The sequence below is a fragment of the Scatophagus argus genome, chromosome 7 (assembly GCF_020382885.2).
Source record: "Scatophagus argus isolate fScaArg1 chromosome 7, fScaArg1.pri, whole genome shotgun sequence".
NCBI classification, from domain to species: domain Eukaryota; kingdom Metazoa; phylum Chordata; class Actinopteri; family Scatophagidae; genus Scatophagus; species Scatophagus argus.
Genome location: NC_058499.1, coordinates 14,725,473 through 14,749,849, shown reverse-complemented (window position 1 = coordinate 14,749,849; position 24,377 = coordinate 14,725,473). Strand labels below are relative to the sequence as shown.

Here is a 24,377-nt window from a genome sequence, read left to right as displayed (position 1 = left end):
AGCGGGCAGCTCGTGATGGCCGACCAAATCTTTCGCTGGGTGATGAACGAGGAGTTTCCAGCCATATACAAACCTGTAGATATCAAAATATATTTATTTTTCAACAATTGTTAACACGTGCAGTCTTTTATCTGGTCGTCATGAGCGTCACACTGTTGACTTTGTACACCACGCCACATTAAAATCTTGATACATTAAATGCATTGATTAGTTGTCCAACATTTATCGTTTGTAAAGTTTTAATTCGTTACCTGGCAACGTTGAATTTCTAAATGAAGATGGAGTACCATGCAAAATCTGACATCCCTAAACTAAGCTAGTTAGTAAGAAAAGCGGTATCTGTACAACTAATGTGACAGTCACTGGCACAACAAGATATGGCTGAAGCAAACGCAAGACCAGTTCCGAAAGAGTGCGAACTGAAACACTGCCTGCCACAAATATATAAGGTATGCTACGTTGTGATGTTGATATGGTTAATTAGTTATGCTAGCTGCTTGTAACGGTAACGTTACAGAGAACATGAGTTCATGTCAATTGTTTTTACACATTCAGTTCATTTTTTTGACTATCGCCACCCGAATATTAATTTTCAGTAATATCATTGACATCTTAATTTCACCCTCTTTGACGATAGGCCTTATTGACAGCTTCATGCCAGTCGTGCCCCCATGACCCAATAGAGTTTCTGAAAAACGCACTTTTGGCCTTTCAAGGACATGATAATCTTCAGGGTGTTGACTGGTAGGTAGACCTCCTGTCTTGTGACTTTCCTTGAGGCAGACACTTGGTGGCTCACTTTCTCCAGTTTTCCTTTCCTGCTAACAATGAATGTCATGGTCTCCAAATACAGAAATAGTATTTCTGTCACACTATCCTTGCTCCTTTAAGTGAATATTGGCAATAATTGAGAACTTTGTGTGGATGCATGTGTTTTCTAACCTTCATATATGTTCTTGGACTTCTGGGGATCCTAAGCACCAATCTTCTCAACACTTAATACCACTTTGTTAAAGGTATAATTCATTTTTGACCACATTTTTAATGGAGAATACTATATGATTTTTGTCAATTTGGATTTTTGGTGAAAATTTTTTGGGTTTTTTTTTTTTCCAAACTTGAAATAGTTACAGATCATGTACATTTAAAACAGTTTAACTAAGGAATGCATCCATATTAGAAAACATGTAATGCAAAATTAGACTTTGGTTGTGCACAAGTCTTGGGATTAATGCGTCTTTTAAGTCCTAAAGTTAATTATACATTAAGCACTGTATATACATATTCAAGAATTCAGAATCTGTGTAAATAGTATGTGAAGTAACAGTTCATGAATTTGTATACGTAATGACTGAGAAAGGACTGCACTGGATTTATAACCTTCATGTCAATGTACTGTTTGTACAGCTCACTGTGTGAGCAACATCAGCACATTTCTGGTCTGGTGCATGTTAAGCAAATCTGAATATGAAGATGGTACAGGTTGCACTGTGTACATCCACTTAATATTTTTCCTGATCAGGTTAAGCATAACATGAATTACTTCTTGCACTAATAACTCATTAATTTTACACAAAGGTTTTCTCTAGATGTGATCTGTTTTAATGCACTTTTATTCTTTTGGAGGCACAAGTTTGTTGCTTATATAGAACAGCGTTCTGCAACAACTTCTCTGCAACATAGGACGATGGACTCTGCCTATACAGACCAAGAAGACACCATGGTACAGTATGGTTAAATAGCACATATACCATCATAAGTAAGACCGAGCCCCAGATTTCTGACAAACTGTTCAGACTCAAATGAAATTGAGTTTAGTGTTTTCTTGATAATTGTTGTTTTCTTTTCTAGCTGCCCTTTTGTCTGTTTGAGAAAGCCTACCACTGTTACAGAAAACATTTATCAAGTTCTTACTTCAGGTAGGCCTGCAGTATTGCAGTCATGATTGACATATGAGTTTGATTAACTGATTTTTTTTATATGTGACAATCAAGACAAGTGACAGAAAATTGTTTAAAATATTTAATGCCTTTACTGTTTAGAGCAGCAGAGACTTGAGTTTCCTCCCAGCTGAAGATGGCAGCACATCCTATTGAAAAACAAAAATGAAACAATGTCAAACTTCAGTTTAGGTGTGAAAATGATATATTCTCAGAATAAAACACCAGTTTAATTGGGTTGCTAAGACAATGCAGACTATGTACATCCGTTTTCAATCTTGAGTCTCAAGCACTTACTGTGCTGGGTGGCAGCATTGTGTCCTTTAGACATAAGAGCTATAGATTTTTAATTTGCTTTCAGTTCTACATGTTGACAAAGTAGCCATTTTACCTCTACAATCATGTGATTTTCTAACATTTCTTACCGAAACATCTGGCCCTGCTGCCTTTGGGTCCATGTAATTTTTTTTTTTTTAAGGATCCTAATGTCAAATGAAGGATAAATAGAGCAGCTTTAGAAGGTTTGAGAGGTGAGAAATGTTTCAATTATAAAAATTCTCAGTCATTAGCACAACAGTGACGTTCACAAGCAAAATATTTAAGTGTTTTCTTACGTACCGTTTTCTCTCATTTGAAAAGGTGCTGATTCTCCCTTACTTCTCTTTCAATGCTTTTGTTTTGTGGGATACAGAGTTATTATATTTATGTTGCCTCGGAGCAGGTTTCTGTTGGTGTTTGCCAGTTTTGTCTCCATCCAGCTGATGTGGTGTGTAATGGGTCTTTGATAGATATACTTTGCTCCTTACATAGCCATTTCTGGACTTCACAACATATTTATTTACGGATGACTTTGACATACCGGGGCCTGTTTGAAGAAACAACCTGTTTGTGTTGCCACCATTCCTCCACAAGACACTCCTTAAAGTAGAGCCAGAAACTTTGGATGCAGACAGTGGATTAGGAGGCCAGTAGGCCACATTGCCAGGCTCTTTATTCACATTGGCTGGAAGCTTTCGTACCTTGGTCGGTTGTATGAAAGTCTGGGTCCTGCTCCAAGTTGAATCAAAGCCATCGGTAATGGGAATCAGGGTATTGTCAGTCATTTCTCTTGGTTCCTGAATGGCAGAGACTGGATTCTGCTCAGAAAGGTCTTTTTCCTGGTCAGTTAGGATGGAAGGACGAGTAACACTGACTCTCTGGTCTCTGATGAAGCTGTCATGTCTGCTGGAGCCTTGAAGAGAGCTGGAGGAATTCACAGTAAACACTTGGTGGGATCTGACTGGCTGCTTCCTTTTGAAAGTCTGACTTTGAGCATCATCTGGGCTGCGTAACTGAATACTCACATGATCACTACTACTTTGTGGTGGAAGATTATACGTTGAAGAAACAAAATTATTAGATACAGGGGGGTGACTAGTGGGAGTGTAGTTTGTAACCTTTGATTCCTTTCCAACAGTGGATTGATATGGCAGAAATGATGGGACTGTTTTTTTCCTGTTTTTTGCTAAATAATCTGGGATGTGGAATTGACTTCTTGGTACATTGACATATATACTTTTGCCATAGGAACTCAAAGATAGAGGTTTTGGTGAAAACAGGACATTGGCTTGAGTCCCTCTTCCTAGCTCCTCACTTTGGAAATCCTTCCCAAGTTCAAAACCACCAGACAGTTCTTGATATACTGTTAAATAATCTTTACTGTGAGGTGTAGGTTTTGGTTGTTGGACATTATTCTCAGAGGTTAGAGGTGTTACATCAGATGTCTTACTTGAATAGTAGCTGAAATCTTGAGATGGGGTTTTTAGATGGTTGACAGGGGATGCGGTCACATGGTCACTGAAAGACAAATCCTCAGAGAATGAGTCAAAAGGTATTTGTTCAGGAGCACTTGTGAAAACATTAGTGTCTTCCCCAGAATTGGTGCCATGGTCAAAACTTTCAGAATTACTTGAAACATGGTCTTTGGCTGTTAACCGAGGGAATGTGTAGAAAGCAGAGGCTGAGCTGTGGTACTCATGAACACTTGCAGAACCAGGACTTGCAGTGAAGTCGACAGGATCAGGGACAGAGACACTTTCGCTTGGCATTTGGTAACTGGTGCTCTGTTGGCTTGGTTCAAACACTGCCTTCATAGGGGCACTCCCGACTCCATTTTCACTGACGGCATCGTGGGCAGAATTAGACTTATAGCCTGTTTCAGGCTCACCCTCAATATGTTGAGCATTAGAAGCCATTTTGTTTTTAATAATCTCCCGTGCAGTTTGAAAATGTCTTCCCAAGTCACTTCCTGGGGTTAAAAAGGCACCTTTCAAGCTTTCTATAAACTGTCTGAAATCTTTGATTGTTGGGAAACTGACGCCCTCCATAGTTTTCTTTTGTGTGCCCTTTACTAAAAGGCCAAAGGGGTGTTGAAAACCAGAGCTTTCATAAGCCTGTGCAGAGGGGTCCACTGAAAACTGTGGCTTGCTTTGTACCATTTCTTCACTGAGACTAGGAACAGAGCTAGCATCCTCACTGTTCTCATGTTGGACTTGTTCTCGCTGAGAGGAAACAAAGCTTTGGCGTCTTGTAGCTTGCTTCTCTTCCTTTGGACTAACAGAGTGATAGTTTGTGCTTAAAGAGGCTCCAGAATTAAACTGGTTGAAGGTTTCTGGACCAAGCACACCTCCATGGCTACCGAGTCCAACATTGTCGACAGAGTAGCCATGTGCAACATTGTAACCTTTCAGGGAATAAGAAGTCATGAGGTTTAATTTGTATGGTTGAACATGGTTTGGAATAATGCTAAAATTCTTACCTTTTTGAGGAGAAATGCATCCCCATAACAACAGAGTGCAAAGCCAAGAAAGCCTGGAACACATTAAAGTCAGAAAGAATAAAGTAACATAGTCCAGATTTAGCAAGAAATACTTTTTTTTTTTTTTTTTACACACCCAAATGGAAGAATCATGGCAGTGAGTTCTACCACAGCATCCACGTGCACCCACTGATTAGATGTAACAGCTCAGATAGCAATCAGTCATGCTCTGTCCTCTCTTTGTTCAGAAAGTTTGAGAGCAAAACTTCAGATTCTGCTTACACTGATTGCAACTGGGTGATTATAGACAGCTGTGTGAAAATCAACTAACCACAGGTGGAACATTTACTCAAAGGGCTGCATGGCTTAGGGCTTAATGTTATTTAAAACAAAGACAGATTTAACATATTCCACTAACCTCTCATGCAAAAAGTTAAAGCCAGTGAAACTGTTCCACAAACATATAAGATATTAAAACCATTCATGATGCCAAGAGAGAGTGACTCAGATGTAACTCTAAGCAGACATTTGACCCATGTGACTGAAGGTCCTGTTCTGGCTCATTGTTAACATGAGTCATGAGGATTAGTTTTCACCTGTTTTGTCAGTGCAGACTCCTGCATCACTGGCCAGTCAGCCACTCTGTCCTGTCAGAATGTCCAGACCTGCTTCATTTGAGGTGATTTTTAGAAAACAACCTATTTGAGATGATGTAATATCATTTCAGTATTACTGTCTCCTGTCCTGTGGAGATAATACAGGTTTCTGGCAGTCTGCCTGTGTACCTTTCCACTGAATTAATGATGAACTGTGTTTGCTGTTGGGGACAGGAAGTGGAAGAGGTTTACTGTGCAGCATAAGAGAGGAAAAACAGAGCTGGCTCTGAAGATGGACCTCACAAAGAGGCATTATGAGAGGAAATGCCAACAGGTTGCACTCACCAAATGGTCAAACTGGGTAAAAATGCACAAGAAGACACAGGCTGGTAGGTGATTACTTACATATTTCTGAATGATAAAGTGATCATGAGGAGTTTTGACTTAACTAATATGGACTAACTGTAAGCTGTGACTCATGTGTATAGCCAGAGAAAACATGCAGTGTGGTTAAGAAATGTATCCAGATATGTTTCATTTCTTCCCCACTCTGTACACACACTCGTGTGACTCATTTTGTCCCCTTCACCCTCCACTCTTCAACTCTGAGACTTGACTCACTTTGCTCCTCCTTTACTCAATTTTCTAAACTTGTCATGAGATTCAGTGAAATTCAGCTTTGTGATCATGATATTGTCATGCTAGTTTTTCCCACATGTTATCCTCTGCTAAAAAAACAGATGTAAATACTTAACAGTGATGAATATTTGAAACGACATTATTTTCTTACCCAACTAGTTGCCACTGAGAAACTTGAGAGACTTGTAAGCGCTGGCCGGTTTAAACGTATCATAACTGCATGGCGTAATGTTACACTGGACTCAAAGAGGACAAAAGAATACTTTCAGGTATACTTTATTTGGAATTTTTGTAAAAAAAAAAAATTTGAAAAATAATAAATTAGAATGAATTAAAGCAGTTTTCTAGATTTTTTTGTTTTTGTGTTTGTGTGAATGTCATAGAGGCTGCATGCCGGAGGCTTTATTGAAATCAGCAACATTCACCAGATTGGAGAAGGATGTGACAGACTGTCAGCGCTCCCTAGCAGCCTCTCACTGAAGGTAGTTCCTCTTAAACTACACCACATTCATGTGTCACTCAGCCACTTTTTTCATGTATTTACTTTATAGTTGATGAGCCTGATTAGTTCCCACACAATGATGATAGCCCTGGATTTAAAGCTGGTGCAGCTTCACTTCTCTGCTCCCTAAGCAGCGATGAGATCATATATATTACATAAGACTTAAGGCTCTAAAGTGGTCTGTACTGTAAACATGCTTCCAGTCCCTGTGAGGCAGTTGATTGATGTCAGTTGCAGCTCATTATAGCTGAGTATACCTATGACCCTTGGCCACAGAAAGGGTTGTATTTATGCCAAAACTTTCTCACAAGATCTGTTCCTGATAGTTTTTTCTTTTTGCATTTAAATTGTAGATCTTACATAATTACTGGAGGACTCTCATACCAGTGGCTCTGTAATTTACAAACATGCTTAAAACTCCAGTAAACATCTTTCTGACTTTGTTTGCTCTTACCACTTGTAGCCCCTGTTTGTTTTGGGTTCACTTGCGCTTGCTAAGAGAGCACAGTGTTGGCTTCATGTGCTCTGGTGTATCTGTCCAACACCTCTCCTGGAAAGTGCTTCAGCATGACTATGTTTGGAGAAAGAAAGAGGCTACTTGTTCACTTACATTACACTGCCTTCCAAAGTGGCAGAGGTGGCAGTGAGTCCTGTGCTCTTGACACTGGCCAAACATTTCCACACCCATTTATATCAGATTAAAACCTACAAGACCAAATATTGATCATGTGATCAGTCTTGAAGTTGCTTCATTGATTTAATCTGCGGTTTACTCTCCCACATCATTTGGCACTCTTTTCACTTTATATGTATGTCAGCAAGACATGTTCCACCAACATATATTTTCTGATTTTAAAAACCTTCAGTTTGTGAAAAAGTATCAACCTTACTTTCAGCGTAATTCTTGTGGAAAAAAAGAAATAAATAGAGAGGATATTGAAATATTTCAAACGTTCTGAATGATCAAATGTCATGATTCTCTGCAGATCTTTAAATATTTAGAACTGCGAGACTGGCTAAATTGTGCTGAGGTGTGTTGCACATGGAAAGCTATCATCCAATCAGGCACATTGTGGAGTCAGGTCTGTAATGAGAACTTTCTTCCTGTATTTAATTCGTAGCAGTAGTGTTTAAAGTGATGCTTAAAACCGAAGTGTAAATGTTACCTAATGTGTGTCCCTGTTAGGTCAACTTCTCTGTGGAGAAAGACTGGATAACAGACAGCACAGTGAAGCAGATTCTGCAGAGCTATCGCCCGTTTGTGATCTATCTCAACCTGCGTGGCTGCACATCTCTAAAATGGCCCAGCTTGAAATGTATCAGTGAGTATTGAACATTATGTTGCTAATGTTGATATCTTTTTGTCACAGTTGTTTCTTGTGAAATGATCGTGCTTTACTTTGGTGTGTTTGGAGCCGTACAGATTATGCTCTTACAGTACTAGTTAGTAAAAACAGTAAAAAAAAAAAAAAGAAAAATTAGAATTCTTGTATTTTGATTGAAAGACAAAACTGGCAAAACATAAAAGCATCATTGAAAAATGTCGCTTCTCCATCTGATACAGACAGTTTCATAACATTAAAAGAAGGCATAGCAAAGAACCGTTTTTAAGTAAAATTTTCAATCAGGACAGCCTGATGATCTGGTATTTTTGTGGTGCTCTCAAGTGGCTCGGCTCCAGCTCCTCCTCCAGCTCTCCCTGCAATTCCATCGGTGTGTTCCATAGCTCTGGGTCTGTTTGGTCTTGATCTGCGTTGCTGGGCTGTCTGTCCTTTGGGCACACTCTGTGATAGGAATGCACATACTCCTCCACACGCTCCCCATTATGTTCAAGGGGGGAGTGACACAGCAGGCCCGAGTGCCTCACCCCTGGGTGCAAACGCAACCAGTACACCATGTAGTGGATGCTGGAAAAATACAATCGGTTTTTAGGTTTTTTGTTTTTTTGGGGTTTTTTTTTGTGAAAAAATCTAATTGTAAACATCTGAGCAGAAGAACCCACCTATAGTCGCACGCCCAGGGGTTTCCTCCCAGTTTTAGTTTAGACAGAAAGTAAAGGTCTTCGAGAACCCCGTACTGTACAAATTGCAGTCTGTTGTTCGACAGATCCAGCTCATGGAGGTGCAGGAGCCCAGCCAGGGAACCTGAGAGAAAGAAAATGAAGAGATGCTTGGGCGTAACATTCATTTGTTTGCCTCTTGCTTTCTTGTTTAGTTATATTAACATGGACCTGTTGCTGTTTATTATTAACCAAAAGAAAATGGCAGCAGAGCAATTAAACTCATAGGAATGTGTGGGCTGGTATTTAGCTTGTGTCTGAATCACTTAAGCACAGCGATTATTTTATGTCTGTATCCCTCTCTGCTTTCCTCACTATAAATAAAGCCAGTGCTGTATACACAAAGATGGCAGAATTCCAGCTGTCTCTAAAATGGAAAAATGGCAAACAGAAGTTGTATAACCTGTTCTCAACCTTTTTGCTGCCCATATGTTACCTATTAGTCACAGAAACAACTTTTCTGTGTGTGTAGGTATTCATCCTGGAAAACACGCACTGTAATATTCATTGATTAATAGGTATGCATAGCATACATACCTGTGTCAATGTGCTCCATATTGTTATTACTGATGTTTAGGGTTCTGAGGCTCTTCGCTCCTTGGAAATCTCTGGCTCTCAGAAGAGTGATTGAATTATAGGACAGATCAATATGAACCACTTCCTCTGGAATACCTGCGGGCACCTCAGTTAGACCTAAAAATGGAGGTGAAGGGGTTTTTAAAGGTCTTGCTCATTCACATGTCATTCACACATTCAGTTTTTTTATTATAATTATCCAAATTATGGATTTCTCACCTATACCAGTTAATTTTGTCAAGCCACAGACTGCTCTAAGAAATCAGCTTGACTTTCCATTCTTGCTGCTGTGTAGTGGCTGAAAACTTGGTGCAGAGACAGATTTATGCTCTGCTTCTATCCGTAATCTGCATTTGATATTAAGATCAAGGCGTTTTGCCAGTAGGAGACAGATAATTGTAACACATTATTTGATTTACTCTATTCAAATTTCAAATACTTTTACATATTTTGCAATGAACTTATTCTGATGTACTGGCAGAACTTTGTTTAGCTAATACTTTCCAAGTTGTTCATAAGGTGACAAATGACTAGAATCAGAGGTTCAGGAAACATAACAATGAATAGAGAACACATGCCAAACTAAATGTGTTTCTTTGCCAGTTCTGTGTCTGGCCCCGAAATCCCTTTGAGAAATGGAAGTTTAGTCCTCCAGTCATGCAACAGCAGTATTTAATCACAAGCATACGAGCTGTCCGACAAAGTTTCAGAAGCATTTTTCCTAACCCATCTGTTGCATAAGAAACACGTGTGCGGAATTTCTAAAAACACAGTGAGGTTCAAAGTAGGGTACAATGACTCAAACGGATTTAGGAAAATAAGAGCTAACTGTGAGCTTGCCTCGCTTACTGCAGTCCATCCGTATTTGGGGGAAAAGGTAGGTGTGGCAAGTTGTGGTGGCATCTGGTTTGGTGCGAATTGGAACAGGCTCGAGAGAAAATGTGGGATCTGTTTGGTCTCCCTGTGGGTCGCCGGCTGGGTCGATTTCCTTACAGAGTAACTCAGTGTCCACCTGTTTCAACTTCATACCTCTTAGCCGGATTGGCTCTGCACACCTAGAAGAAGAGAGGCCGTACATCACAGTGAAATCAGATGTGATATTTGGGGGGAGTTTGTTATTCTGCAAATCATTAATAAGTCTTACACCTGTGGAATCAGAGAAATCGATCACACTATGTCAAACTCTTTTGTGGAATCACTCACCTGGCATAATTTCCTAGTTTACGGTTACTCGGGACCTGAAGGGTGCTTATGAGGCTTTCCATTTCACAGACGCAGTGCCAGGGATTATCATATAGACGTAGGTAGACAAGGCTACGCATGGGGATGAGGGCCTCCTCGCTAAGTGTTCCCAGGCGGTTGTGCTGCAGCAGCAGGCTTGTGAGATGTGTCAGGCCCTGGAAGGCCCCTTCTTCCACTAAAGAGATTTGGTTCTGCTGGAGGTCCAAACTGGTTAAACTCTCATATCCAATGAAGGTCCCATCACGCAGGACTTTGATCTGGTTGCGGGCTAGGAGGAGGTGCTTGGGTTGCTTGGACCATGTCTGTGAGGGGGGAATGGAGTTGAGGCGTCTGTCCTGACAGTCTACAAAGACGTCTCCAGATTCCTTCAACTCTGAGCAGTCAGGTGCCACAAGCCTGGAGGGGCCTGATCTGCTGTGACGCCCCACACCCCTGACCCTGACAGTTTTTAAACACACAAAAAATGAAAAAATGTCTTGTCATAGTCATTAGAGTAAGTGAAAAAATGATTGAACAAAATTAGACCCAAGAGTAAATCCATACCTGTCCCTTGTAAGTTTGTGTCTTGCTCCTCTGAGGCCTCTGCCCTTCCCTGGTCTTTTCATCTCTGTGGACGGGACCAAGAGAAGGAGCATGGAGGCGAAGAGGAATGAGGATATCATACGCATCTTGAGCCCTGCAGGGATTGTTTTTTCACTAAGAGGAACTGGAGCCAAAGCAGGAGTTTGGGCAAAAGCCTTACAAAAAACAGGCTTGAAACAGAAGCAACTGGTCAAAGGTGAACAGTGTTATTGTTGATGGAACCCAGCTGCTGTTTATGCTGTGGAAGAAGTGAGAGGTAGCACATTATGTAAGAGATAGGAGCCATCTAAGAATGTATATACAGCTTTGAAAGAAGCCAGAATACTACTGTGATTCTTGTTCCTTAATGTTGTGTATTACTTTATTATATAACAACATACATATAATTATAATGGCAAAGCATTTACAAAAACATTGTGAACAGCCATTTATCTGCTCTTGTTTTCTCCATACTGTGTTTTGCTAGGTGAATGCAGAAATCTCCAGGAGCTCAATATGTCAGAGTGTGTTAATGTTACGGTAAGTTAGACATTGTTACTACTAATAACAATGTGCAGGTGATTGCAAAATTGTAAGTTTTCATATCATTTGTACTTTTTGTTTGTTTACTTAAGTTTAACAGCTAGATTCCTAATAATGAAAAACATCAGTAAAGCCCTGCTCTATATTAAGCAATGAAAATATCAGTAGAAAAACATTTAACTAAAATTACACTTTATTTGTCTGGGAAGGTGTCCTCAGTGTTCATTTCATTGTTAAGACTCGCAGCCTATCACAGGTTAGAGCAACGCTGCATGTTCAGTGTTTGGTTGGTTTGGTTTGGTTTTCCCAAGTTGTTTCACTGCTTTACTCATTGTTTTTTTTTAACATAATATTGATTCCTATTTATGAAAGCCAATAATGTAAATTTTGGCTAATGTGCTGTTGATTGTGATATTACACTGTACCAGACACTCTAGTAACAGGTGCCTTGTTGAGAGAACATGAATTAACCTTAAAATCTTTGCTCTTTAACAGGATGTGATGGTTCAGAGAATTGTCGAGGGCTGTCCCTGCCTACTCTACTTGAACCTTTCTTGTACACTTATAACAAACGAAACTCTGAGAGAACTGTCCAGGTAAACCTCCAGTTGTGGTAACATCACTTCACGACCAGATTTGTGTTCTGAACTGCAGCTGGTTGGCTTTTTTCCCCCCTTTTTTCACAGAATTATCTTCATGTCTGTTTGTCCAATGTGCAGTTGAGCTCACTCCTGGCTTGTATTTCATGTTTGAAAGCAGCTTGTTCAGTGCCAACTTAAATGATTTAGAGGAACAGATGTACTCATAACATCTAGACTGTGTGATTGCACTGAAGATAGATTTGTAGGTTAAACAGTCACTGGATCACTCTTGGTTAGGACTATTACATAAAATGTTTTGGAAACATTTCACATTTCCCAAAACACACACTATGAAGAATTTGTAGATATTTGATTTTAATTCAAAATGTGATCTTTTGATAAAGATCTTTCCTTGTACTCTTTACATCTTTTCTTTTGTTAAAAAAATAGCAAAACGACCAACTATAATCTACACAAAGCTTAAGCTGAACTCATCTCACATAAACTAACTGAAAATGCTGATTTTGAACAGGAACTGTCTCAACCTTCAATACCTGAGTCTGGCCTACTGCTACAGATTCACAGATAAAGGGTTCATGTACCTGAACACAGGCAAGGGCTGCCACAATCTCATCCACCTCAACCTCTCTGGGTGCACTCAGGTCAGTTGGTATGCTCCTCTCACTTTGGTATAAAGTCACTCCACATGGTGTCAACTGCAGAGATGGCACAGCTTTGTCCGTGTTAAGTCCGCCTTGGATAAATCCAGTCCCTCTCCCTTACACGTGTCTCCTCTTGTTCCTGGCTGCACGCTGATGACCGTTTGCACTCAGAGCGAATGAACAAAGATATGACAGAGAAGAAAAGTAAAAGGCAGATGTGGAAGAGTGGAGGGTTGGGTTTATACAACCAACTCTGGCCCACCCACTCAACCATGTGGACACTCCATAACATAACACGCATGCACCACAACATAAAACACACCTTCCTCTCGGAATGTGCATTACTTTGGTTCCAGATGTACGGTTTCACTTTATGGGGCCCTGAATCCATGAGAATGAGACTCAGATTTCAACATGCACACACATTTTCCTCCCTCCTCCCCTCTCTCCTCCTAGATGACAGTAAATGGGTTCAGATACATTTCTGCCGGATGTCCTTCACTCAAAGAGATTGTGATCAATGACATGCCCACGCTGTCAGATAGCTGTGTCTTGGTAAGTTTGTTCATTTCTAACATAGCACAGATTTTTTTACACGGTCAACATCCCAACTTTGGAATGTACAGGGGAAAAAAGAAAATAAGGAGCAAATTAGAAAAGAATGTGCTGTTTGCAGCACGGTGAAGCTGTGAGCCTTATTCTTCTCTAACAGACACTAATTGCCAGATGTCGCTGTCTGACTGCCATTTCTCTGCTGGATGCTCCTCATCTTTCCGATGTCGCCTTCAAAGCCATTGCTGAAGTTGCCAAACTGAAGACTTTTAGCACAGAGGGTGAAGTCATTTTTCATTCTGCAACATACATTTCCACACACACACGTGAAAATATAAAGGTAATTTCTGTTCTGGTTACGTGTGCTTTAGGTAACAGCCAACTGACAGACATCAGCTGGGCGGCCCTGTGCAGCAGCTCACATGGCCTCCACAGACTCCACGCTGCAGAGTGCCCCAGAATGACCGACGCCAGCCTCAAATCTGTGGCCACCCTCAAGAACCTGCAACACTTGGACATCTCTCTTTGTAACAAGTGTGTCTGTGTTGCTGCCGTAGTTTTAGGTCTTGTACTTTTGCAGGACAGTAATGGGTTTACTGTTTGTGTTTCAGGGTGAGTGACATTGGGATCCAATTCTTGACTGAAGGATCCTCGACCACCAAACTGAGAGAACTGAACGTCAGCCACTGCACTCACATCACCGACATATCTGTCATGAGAATTGCGCAAAGGTATGCAGGTACCTTCATGCAAACATACATTTTGTGGGCTGTTCAATAATTTCACACAGCAACCTTTGGTGTTGTGTGTGTGTTCACAATATATCAGGTTGTGTAAGCTGTACCACCTCAACTTGAGCTATTGTGAGAGACTGACCGACAGGAGTCTGGAGTTCCTGAGTGGCAGCTCAGTCTGCTCTCTTGACATCAGCGGTTGCAACATCCAGGATCGGGTATTGTGTGAATGTTTGTTCTTACCCTCACAAATTCCTGAAAAAAAGATGACTGACTCCGGTGGTGATGTCTGTAACTTGGTATTTTAATTTGTAGGGGCTGGCGGCCCTTGAGGCTGTTTGCTTGAAGAAGTTAATTCTTGCCGAGTGTGTCTACATCACAGACATTGGCATAGAGGTACAAATGTAGCTAGAATGTTAACACATGGCCAGATGTGGTATTTTTATAGAGCTGTTTACAAAACTTAGTGGGATCAAGTTTACCTCTTTCTCCAGTGTTTGCTAATATCGACAGCTGACAGGAAATGAGCTTTGAGTGTGCCCTCCCCTGATTCATTCACATTTCATCCCACATCTTCACCTCACCTCCTCTGTTCCTCACGTGAGCAGAAGCTGTGCAAGAATGTGAGAGATCTGCAACATGTTGATGTGTCTCACTGTGTAGCTCTGTCAGACCTGGCCATCAGAGCCATTTCATTTTACTGCAGAGGTCTAGTCACACTGCGGATGTCAGGTTGTCCCAAGGTACACACACACACACACCTCTAAAGCCTTTAAGTGTTCCCTTTGCCACATCATGCCACATGTTCTTTATTTTCTCCTGTTATGCCTCAGATGACAGATATGGCAGTGCAGTATCTGACGAGCGGATCTCAGTACCTGCGAGAACTCGATGTGAGTGGTTGCGTTCTTCTCACAGATCGCACTCTCAGACACTTGGAGAAGATCTGCCCCCCACTCTGCTCTGTCACCATGGCCTGCTGCAATAGCATCTCCAAGTAAGACAAACTTAAAAGACGACTGCCAAGTTAGAGTCCTGCTTGATAACTTTTATATGACCAGAGGGTGTTTGTTCACTTAGGGCAGCTGCCTTGAAGCTTCAGCCACACGTGGAGTACTGGGAGCACAGCAATGATAATCCTCCATTCTGGTTTGGAAATAACATGGGCCAAATGACTGTGAATTCCCTCACAAGACCCATCAAAACTGATGACAAGTGGGAAGTGATGGAGCAGCACTCAGTGGTGACAAGAGCAACAAGTACAGAGAGGACATAAACAGATCACACAATCACTGCAATCATGATTTGTAGGACATCATTTCGAAACATATTAAGAGGAATTTCAACAAACCATTTTGAATGATACACTTGAGATAATCCACACAAGAATGAATCACGTGTCTCAAATCACTGGTTAATAATCCCATTATACCTTTCTATGTTCTCAGGCATGTAAAAGTTGGTCTTTAGCACTAAGAAATGAGCATCATATGTGTCAGTTTATTTAAGAAACCTCATACTTTGATATCTATGGAAGTACAAGGCATTTTAAATTTGATCTGGTGTTGATAACCATTTCAATAGTCAATAGTGATGTCAAAGCTAGTTAAAATTTGTTCAAATTGTTATTAAATTTCTACAATTTTGTTTAATTATGCTGTTTAAATTAAAAATCTGTATTTATTTGCAGTCCTATTTTATCCTTTCTTTATGCCACACTTTATAACTGCATTTCCTTTGGTTTTATTTTTACTGAAAATGTGCAGATTCATTTTTAATTGTTAATATGTACAGTGCTGCTGCACATTGGGGACAATGATGTAAAGCTCTAGAGTGCGCAGGGGATTGTTGTGAGTCAGTACTTTGAGCTTAGGTTAAAATGTCTTAGCTTTTGTCATTCAGAGCCAGATTCTTTTTTTTTTTTTTTTGTAACTATAACTGAATTTGCCTCTTGATGAAAAAACACCTCCCACGCTTTTGTCAGTTTTGAGATAATTATTTTCACGTTATTTACATGCTGCACAGAAGATATACATTAACACACAGTAAACATACAGACAAATGAGCAAACAGTTTCTAATTAACATTCAAACCCCTTGACAGCTCATCACAGACCAACACTGATGTGCAGTTGTCCAGTGTGCTTTCCAGACTCTGTTTGTACAGTGATTTTGAACATATGCAAATATTTGTTACACTGTATAGATGATACATGATGTTCACCCTGGAAGCACAGTAGATCCTGAGTTTTGAATACTTGAATCAGGTAAAAGTACATCAAGTCTTGAGGAGCGCCAGTAAATATCTGGCTCTGTCCGTAAGTCTAAAGCCCCAAGAATGTGATGCAGCATTACAAGCCAAAACTTTGTCACTCATGTTTCAGCTCCCCAGCTTCAGGGACTCAAACCAGCTTTGTGTCTTCAGTGTGACAGAGCCTCTGTCTGCCCGAGCTTTAACCCACTGCTCCACTGGAGACTCCCCATTTATGTAGCCTGAGAGAAACATGTTTGGGAAAGGAAACAGAACGTTCTGTGTTGATTTATTTGTTGAAGGGTTTACAGTGTGGTGTAATGACAGATAATGGCTTACCAGTAACTGTGGTTTGGCCTTCAGTTGTGTTGTTTTCTTCTCCATGCAGAACAACCTCTGGGCTGATATCCACCGACGCTCCGCAGAGCTCCACCCCAGCTTTCACCAAGGAGGGGACACGCACACTCACTGCTCCTATGTAGTGAGTGTGCGGAAATATGAGGGGAAAACAAAAAAGAAGAATATGATTCAACAGACAGAGCAGGAAGAAAAACTCAGGTTCATAAGGTGAATATTCCTCTTAGACTGCGTGTTTACCTTCCCGAGTGTGAAGTTCGGCACTGCCGCCATCTCCCACATAGACATCAATGCCTCCGCTGTGAGAGGAAATCTTCAGGAAACTATTTGAACCATCTACAAAGGCAAAGAAAGCCTCAGGTTGTTTTTACCAGCCACTGATGGAAACCATACGGGGCTCATTGTGCAATCAGAGAGTCAGCTTGCTCACCAATAACTGTATCTCCGGACACATTCTTCACTGTGGCAGTACCTTTTAATCAACAAAAGCACAGGGTCAGGTTTAACTAATATGACCAGCTGTCAGATGACATTCAGTCAATATGAAGTAAATTATAACAGATAATTCTAAGAGGATGTCGCATTTCTGTTTGTCTTTATGCTTTAAACAGTACATCAGACAATTAAGTCTTTTTACTACTAATCCTTTTAATAGCTGCAGTTCCGAATTTGTGACAAACAGCAACCATATTACAGCTAAGTAGACTCTGCAGAGTCAGAGCACACGACTCCTGACATATCACAGCCCTTCTTCGAACATGGTGAAGCCGTTTGCTGCAGCGGCTGATGGAGAGGTTTTTAAAGATTTTAGGACCTACTGGCAGAGTGACCTACTATCTGCAGGTTGCAGATTAATTAAAAATACATGAATTCTGTTGGTTTAAAGTGCAGGCCGCAGTAGCTCAGGTGGTGCTGGCGTTGGTGGTTTAATCCCTGTTTGTTCCTGTCCAAAAGCTGAAATGTTCTTGAACAAGACAGTGAACTCAAATTTGATCAAAAACCTTATGTTTTTTTAGACACAGTCGACTGTGCAATTTAATTTTTTTCTCCACTTCATGTTTGATTCTGGCTGTAGCATTTACAACCACACAGGCAACATAGATGTAGCCCGTCACTTTAGCACAAAGAAAGATTAGATGGAGCTGTTTGCTCACCGTGTACATGCCCCAGTTCGATTCTGCCAGAACAGGAGGAGACACAGCTGGACTCGGCATAGATGGCTTTGACCTTCAGGGGGCCGCCCTCTGTTGAGACATTCATTTTGGTGCCCTGGAGCTTCTTGACATTCACTGCCTGCAAACGCACGCAAATAATCGCTGCACAGAACTGTAGCCAGATGATGTATGACTGAACTTCTTTCAGTTTCCAAATCAAGGTTGTAATGTAAACCTCAATGCTGTAAACACATTTAGATAAAGCCTGTAATCAAACCACTGCTGCCCTCTAATGACCGCTGAGTGTAAGTATAATGATGTCCTTACACTGTCTCTGCATGTGCTGATGTCCACGTTGCCATGGATAGTGCCTGCACCTGTAATGTGTCCTCCATGGGACTTGACCTCAACCTGGTGACTCTGAGACACAACAAACAACAGTGAGAAGACCAAAAGTCAGGAATGTCAGCGTGAAACAAGTTCCTTCAACTGATAAAGCCTTTCTGTCAGTATAGTGACTTGATTTTAAAACTGAATTTAACTGAATACTTTTGGGTGTAGTTGTCGACTGTAGCTGCAAAGTATGAGTATGAGTAACCTCCCTTTGGTACTGTTAAGTTACTGAACACGGACACACTGATGACCATATTTTTCCCTTATATATTAGCCACTGACTTCAATGTGCAAGATTATTAGTTCATATGTTGCTGGATAATCATATAGTAGACATGCCTTATTATGTCTTATGAAGTGACATTGACAATCAGTCAAATATCAGCACAAATAATATTTATGATATTTTAATGGGTGAAATCTACCAATAAGACACAGTACTGTGCAAACATGTCAGTGCCCCCACTTGTTTTGCCTAATTTTCTTCAATAGGGTATTGATTGATGTTGTCAGGCCATCACCTACCTTGACAGAGTGCAGAAAACAGTTGCCCTCGTCTGTCTGCACCTTGCAGATATCACACTCCATTTTCTTCACTTGCACGTTGCCTTTCCCTTGCGTGGCAATGAAGAGATCTGACAGAAACAAGAGTTCATTAGGAGGACGACATCATGCCAACTGCTGAGAAATCTCACCTGAAAACATTTTAAAACACCCTTAGGATCAATAATAGACCTGGTTGTAGACATCCAATATTGTCCCTGGATATTTTGTGAACATTAACAGATCATTTCCATTCACATTTACGTCATCGTTTAGCAGGAGAGACACTCACTACTTTTTATAGGTGCAGTGAGATCAATCGACACGCTGCTGTTAACCTTCTCGGCTGAGATGAGCAGCTCTTTGCTCTGATCATCGTAGTGGACGTGTAAGTGATCCAGACCGACCTCCTGCTCGGTGTCTGTGCCATGGACCGTGATGTAGGCTCGGTCAGCCTCCGGGAAGGCGTGCGGGTCCAGCGGGCGGACGGAGATGCTGCAGGCCAGCCGTGCCCGCACCGTGAGGAAGGGGCTCACCTCCAGGGCCCACTGCTTCAGAGGCTGATTTACGTCCTCTTGTGCTGGACACTTGGAACGAGCAGACGTGGTGAAGAACCGTGAGGTATACAAAGGGCACTCAGGGGTTGTCAATGCCCTGTTGCTGACTGTGAAGGACCGGCATCGGAGAAGTCCGACACATCCCCTCAGACCTGCGGAGCTCCAAGACATCTCTGTTACCCTGCGGTAAAGCAGCTCATCCACACCTCACACCGCTGCTGATGGAGCTAATAAACAACACAGACGTACTGGACTACACACGCTGCCATTCTGCCATTCAGGTTGTCTCAAGCACATTTGTACAGTTTGCACAATGCTAATACTTCCGCTACGAGTTTTCAGACTAAAAGCATAATCTGCGCTTTACAGCAAATTGACCAAAGTAGTTTTCTTTTTGAAAAAGAGACAATAATAATCAGTTACGAAGGAAGATCACTAAAAATAAACCCACAAAATGAAGTCAACATCACACTTGTATTACAGAGTTCGAGAGCCTTTGCTAAATTGCTTTCCTGATACATATTTTAAGCAGGATTTATAATGAATAAAGCATAATTTATACCTTTTACTTTATACGTATTGATTTCCCTGTTACTGTGTAGGTTTAGAAATATATTAAAGATATTTTCATAGTGACCTTCTACCACCTTTGTTTATTTTTTGTGATGAATACATTTTTAATTTGTTGCAATTTTCTTTGACTCACTATTATAACCTGCTAAGTAGCTTTGAAGCATCCACAAGATGCCTGGCCTTAACCCCACCAACTCATGCATGCATGTATGTATAGTTGTGTAGTACATCTGTGCTAAATACTGCCTGGTCCCAGATTTGCTGTGTGCTAATTTGACTGAACAAAATTGAACAGATTTGAAATAAATGAAATAAAACTAAAGATCAACACAGTGATCCTTTTCAAGACGGGAGCCCGCCTCATGTTGTATGACAATGTGCTTCAGTAGACGATTTTCCCAAACAAATTTTCAGTTAAATTATCACAAGTCGTTTTGCAAAATTGGCTTTGGTTTTTTTGTTTTGGGTGCCCTGTGATTCCAGGCAGCCAGCCCCAGGGCAGTTTGTGGGAGGTGATGCAGCATTGCACACAACACATTGCAAATGCTGAGGACTGCTCTCACTTTTCACCTCTTTAAATGAAAACAGAAATGCAAAACGAGCAGTACGTGTTTTCCGTTTTTTTCATCCTTTTATGTTGAAGGCAAAATCTTTTACTTCCGATTTTAGTCCGCCCCACTTCAATAAACTTAACAAACCGGATGAGAAATCTTGTGTAAATATAGCACCGCCCCTCTTTTGTCTTGTCCAATCAGCAGGTCTGTGTGAGCACGTTATAGAGGACGTCGTCCTTGCCGCAAAGGCTGTAGGGAATTTGAGCCTTGAATCGTTTGCCTGCAGTGCCTGTGAGATACGTCCGAAGTTGGGCTGCTTGTTATTGAATTTATTGGTCACTTGTATTTTAGTCTGCAGATAATTTTAACGGAAAGAAAGATAAAATTAAAATAAAAAAATTTACGAACCCCTGATATTTCATACATTTTATTTATCTTAACAAAACAGTCTTAATTATAAAACATCCCAAACAGCTTCAGTCAACCATCAACAGGTTTCCAGTAATATAATGATATAAATAATATATATCAGTCTCTGTTGCTTCATACCCGTTAGACTTCACTGAAAAATAACTCCTCACAGGAAGATTTCCCTCTCTCATCATTAAACAAATTAAACTCTCAAAAAATCATTCTACATATTAAGATTATAGATACCATATAGTTAGGACTATACCCTTTGTAACTATGTACATCCTCAGTCATAGTCATACTGTCCTGTAAACAAATAAGTACTGCAGAATCAAACACCACAAGGCGGCAGCATTGTGTCAATAGCGTACTATAACTGTAACTTTGTAGATAGTGGATTACGTTTTGTTAAATTGAACTGAGCATTTTAGGAGCTTATGGTGAGCTGTTTTTTCCCCAATATGCCCTATCAGAGAGTCACAGCTCAGGGTGCGAAGCCCTTTGGTCTGATCATCATCCTGACAGATTTAAAAGACTGTCTGTCATTTGTGGGGTAATACTCTGTAGATATGTTATGCCATGTCCCCCAGAAAATCCCATCCCGGACTCCTTTGTACTTGCCTACATAGTACCTCCCGTTGAGGTTTGCAGCCATGCACGCATCAAACCACCAGCCGGAGCTGTAGTAGGCCCCGCAGTTCCCGGAGGGGTAGCGGTCGTGGTCCCTGTCAGGAGTGGTGAACTGTCTGTTGTTGTGATCGTAACTTTTGCTGAAGCGCAGAGCATCACCTGCGGTACCCGAGTACCCGCCCACCGTCAGCCTGTAGCGCATCCGTTCACTTGCCACCCTAAACTGCTCGTACACTGCGTACTCCGTCGCCCCGTCGAAGTCCTCCAGCTCCACCCGCAGTACCATGTCCCTGTCCCGGGTTAGCAGGTGGATCAGGTTATTGCCCAACCAAAACTCCCCTCCGTCCAGCTCCCCGAAGCCTGATCGGTACTCAGCCCAGGTGCGGTTGAAGCTCACGCTGCCGTCCTGTCGGCGCTGCAGCAGCGTCCACCCTCCTCCACCCAGCTCCATGTCACAGAAGACCGGGAAGCTTCTGCTGCGGAGGTCAGGGGTCACCAGGTACACACCGCTGTTTGTGTCCCCGCTGAGCAGGTAGTCGGAGCAGTCTCTCTTCATCGTGTTAACTGCGCAGGGGAAATTCGAAGAAATTGTAAAGAATTATGATTATTTTTTTTCTCATTCAAAACTTCCCTCTTTATTCATTTAACAAGTGATTTAACCAAAGTCCTGTTTTGTCTCGTTGCAGGTGAAATTATCGTCTTGCAGCTGGGATGCAGCCGTGAAATGAGGTCACAAGTGCAACAGGTCAGTGCAAAACTACTTTTCCACCGTAAAACACGAAGTGCTTTTGAAGCCTTTGCAGACGGACCCCCACTGTAGATTAAATCTAGCGTTTTAAACCAAAATTGGATTTGAGATAAAAGTGAGTGCAGATTTTCGTGACTATAAAATAACAATGTTTATTGACATGAATTTTCTAAATAAATAAACAAAAAAAATCTGATGAACGTTTTGATGAGTAAAAGACAAATATGCGGTATGAATCCATGAACAAATGAGAAAATCCTCTTGAATTTCACCTGCATAATAAGGTTGTTAGTTTATTTCATGTATAGTATGTGAACACAGGTGTTAAACTGATGAGTCTAATGATTGACTTGACTGCCAGATGCCTGTAAACCATTATTCACTTCCCGTAACCCACTGAAGGTTTGAATGTTTTAAAGCTGTGACTCTACACATAGTTGTGGTTTTTGTCCTTAGTCACAACACACACACATTTTGCACACGTAAGCAAATTCCTTCTTTAGACATCCTGTATTTTTCAAAGATGATCACAGACCACATAATTCTGTTATCGTTTTTTTATGGGAAGATCATCAGTGCTTAGTGTGTGGTCCTCTTACTTAAAATCCTCTCAGCTCAGGTCATACCAATTAGCTATTTTGAATGAGTAATACAATTATGAGCACTGAAATGCTAATTCACAACAGCCCCTTGACAATTTTCTCTCAGCCTAATTGTTGTGATGTAATGTGAATAGAAATCAACAGATTTTTATGAGGCGGGTGGTTGTTGCATATGCCTCCTCTCTTTTCTTCCTCAGTTTAATCTGTATTTTTGTCCTTGTTTAGTGACTATTCATACATTTCTTTGAGTTGACTGGCTGAAGCTAAGCAACTATTGTACAATATGGTTTTGTAATTGGTGGTGGAAATTCACTTTGCTGCTGCCCATGGTAATATAAGTACGTGCCATCTCTGTCAATAACAACCACACTCCCTCCATACAGTTGTGTAAATTCACATTAGAGCTTGCGTACAAAGACAAAGCTTAAACACGGCAATAGTGTTAAAAAATAATGATGTCTCTTGCCTTTAGATGGTACCAGCGTTGGTGGTTTGCTGTCCATGCTGTCATGCTTGCTGTCTCCCTGGTTGTCCTTTGGTTTTTCTATTGGACGCTGTAGGCTGTTGTTAAAGAAAGCAGCCACTTGGTTGATTTTCACTCGCAGCTCACGTGCACTGGCAGTGGAAGCTTCGGGAGTCCGGGGATCAGGGCCGGAGGTAGCAGGGTTTGTCAACCTGAGGTCAGGGCTTGCTGTGGAGAAAGTCTGGGCTCTGGGGGAAAAGACTGGATTCATCATTTTGCCTGGATGTGGAGTTGGTCTGGGGACTGTTTCTTCCATACTATGAAGAATCTTAGCAGGCAACCTGGAGTCAGTATTAGAAACTTGTTTTGGCTTTGTGGATCCTGGACTGATGCTAGGAATAACACTTGAGAGGATCCCATGCATGATTTTGTTTGGTCTTGTTGTCATTGGGATAGATGATGGTTGACCATCTGTTTGTGGCCTCAGATCAGACATAATCCTGCTGTTTGGGCTGATTGTGAAGTCTTCATTGAGAGTGTGAAGGCGAGGCGAGGCTCCAATCTCCAGGCTGTTGGAGGTCTTTGAACCCAGAGTGATGGTTTTCACCTCCTCGGGACTGACCTCTCTTTCCCCTGGAGAATGAGTTGTGTCAGCAGTCTGTTTTACAGGGCCAGATGCAGGTGGCATGTCAGTTTGTGCGTTTTGGATTCCGTCTGAAGTAGTCCTGGTGGTCTGAGGAGGATCTAAATCTGTTTTGGTCTTTGGACTTGGCTTTAGATGGATTGATGATTTAGGTCTGTGAGCAGATGTTGCTCCTGGCTCGACTGTAGGTTCGGTTGGCGTCCCGTATCTGGGGAGAGACCTCGGGTGAGCTGTTTTGTTGGGTTCTATGTCAGAGATTTCATCATCCACAGATCTGTTGTTTGGCGTTTGGTCTCGTTGAGGTGTTTTAAGCTCTTGATTAGGTTGTGATGTTTGACCAGGTTTAGGCTTCACATTTGGTTTAGTGTGGATTTCTGGATGTTTTTGGTTATGTTTAGGTGTTTGAACAGGTTGTGACTTTTCTTCTATTTTAAGGGTTGTACTGCTGGGTTTAACCTCTTGATCAGGGAGTTTGATCAGGCCATGATCAGGTATAAGCTTTTGTCTGCGTGATG

At 41.3% G+C, this 24,377-nt stretch overlaps 5 protein-coding genes across 11 annotated transcripts; 1 reads left to right on the top strand and 4 right to left on the bottom strand.

Moving 5' to 3' along the window:
• Positions 1-18: 18 nt before the first annotated feature.
• On the top strand, positions 19-18,281 carry fbxl13 (F-box and leucine-rich repeat protein 13). Of its 7 annotated transcripts, XM_046394553.1 has the most exons (23): positions 23-449; positions 638-744; positions 1,627-1,723; positions 1,852-1,919; positions 5,568-5,722; positions 6,132-6,241; positions 6,356-6,454; positions 7,461-7,556; positions 7,661-7,796; positions 11,400-11,452; positions 11,951-12,051; positions 12,569-12,698; positions 13,155-13,253; positions 13,411-13,531; positions 13,622-13,784; positions 13,862-13,981; positions 14,079-14,202; positions 14,300-14,380; positions 14,593-14,727; positions 14,818-14,981; positions 15,065-15,243; positions 16,623-16,801; positions 18,114-18,281. In XM_046394553.1, exons 1-22 carry the CDS (start codon positions 378-380, stop codon positions 16,637-16,639), a joined length of 2,427 nt encoding a protein of 808 aa, XP_046250509.1. In that variant the 5' UTR covers positions 23-377; the 3' UTR covers positions 16,640-16,801; positions 18,114-18,281. The 7 variants fall into 7 exon arrangements, with proteins under 7 accessions (XP_046250515.1, XP_046250511.1, XP_046250513.1 ...); XM_046394555.1 differs by lacking the exons at positions 14,593-14,727; positions 16,623-16,801; positions 18,114-18,281 and having other exon boundaries at positions 21-449; positions 15,065-15,570; XM_046394554.1 differs by lacking the exons at positions 7,461-7,556; positions 16,623-16,801; positions 18,114-18,281 and having other exon boundaries at positions 15,065-15,570.
• On the bottom strand, positions 2,010-4,778 carry LOC124062083. Its single transcript, XM_046394580.1, has 3 exons — positions 4,738-4,778; positions 2,559-3,776; positions 2,010-2,089 (listed from the first exon to the last, which is right to left on the bottom strand). Exons 1-2 carry the CDS (start codon positions 4,761-4,763, stop codon positions 2,594-2,596), a joined length of 1,209 nt encoding a protein of 402 aa, XP_046250536.1. The 5' UTR covers positions 4,764-4,778; the 3' UTR covers positions 2,010-2,089; positions 2,559-2,593.
• On the bottom strand, positions 7,943-13,107 carry LOC124062080 (leucine-rich repeat-containing protein 17-like). Its single transcript, XM_046394571.1, has 7 exons — positions 12,639-13,107; positions 10,895-11,171; positions 10,313-10,789; positions 9,950-10,164; positions 9,071-9,226; positions 8,477-8,618; positions 7,943-8,381 (listed from the first exon to the last, which is right to left on the bottom strand). The coding sequence occupies exons 2-7, from the start codon at positions 11,017-11,019 to the stop codon at positions 8,099-8,101; spliced, it is 1,398 nt and encodes a 465-aa protein (XP_046250527.1). The 5' UTR covers positions 11,020-11,171; positions 12,639-13,107; the 3' UTR covers positions 7,943-8,098.
• fam185a (family with sequence similarity 185 member A) lies at positions 15,847-19,594 on the bottom strand. Its single transcript, XM_046394581.1, has 8 exons — positions 18,974-19,594; positions 18,664-18,773; positions 18,073-18,165; positions 17,746-17,884; positions 17,022-17,063; positions 16,832-16,927; positions 16,574-16,708; positions 15,847-16,476 (listed from the first exon to the last, which is right to left on the bottom strand). The coding sequence occupies exons 1-8, from the start codon at positions 19,407-19,409 to the stop codon at positions 16,364-16,366; spliced, it is 1,164 nt and encodes a 387-aa protein (XP_046250537.1). The 5' UTR covers positions 19,410-19,594; the 3' UTR covers positions 15,847-16,363.
• Positions 19,595-20,370: 776 nt separating this feature from the next.
• On the bottom strand, positions 20,371-22,111 carry LOC124062089 (fibroleukin-like). The gene has a single exon (XM_046394586.1). The coding sequence runs from the start codon at positions 21,960-21,962 to the stop codon at positions 21,261-21,263; it is 702 nt and encodes a 233-aa protein (XP_046250542.1). The 5' UTR covers positions 21,963-22,111; the 3' UTR covers positions 20,371-21,260.
• Between the last annotated feature and the right edge of the window lie 2,266 nt (positions 22,112-24,377).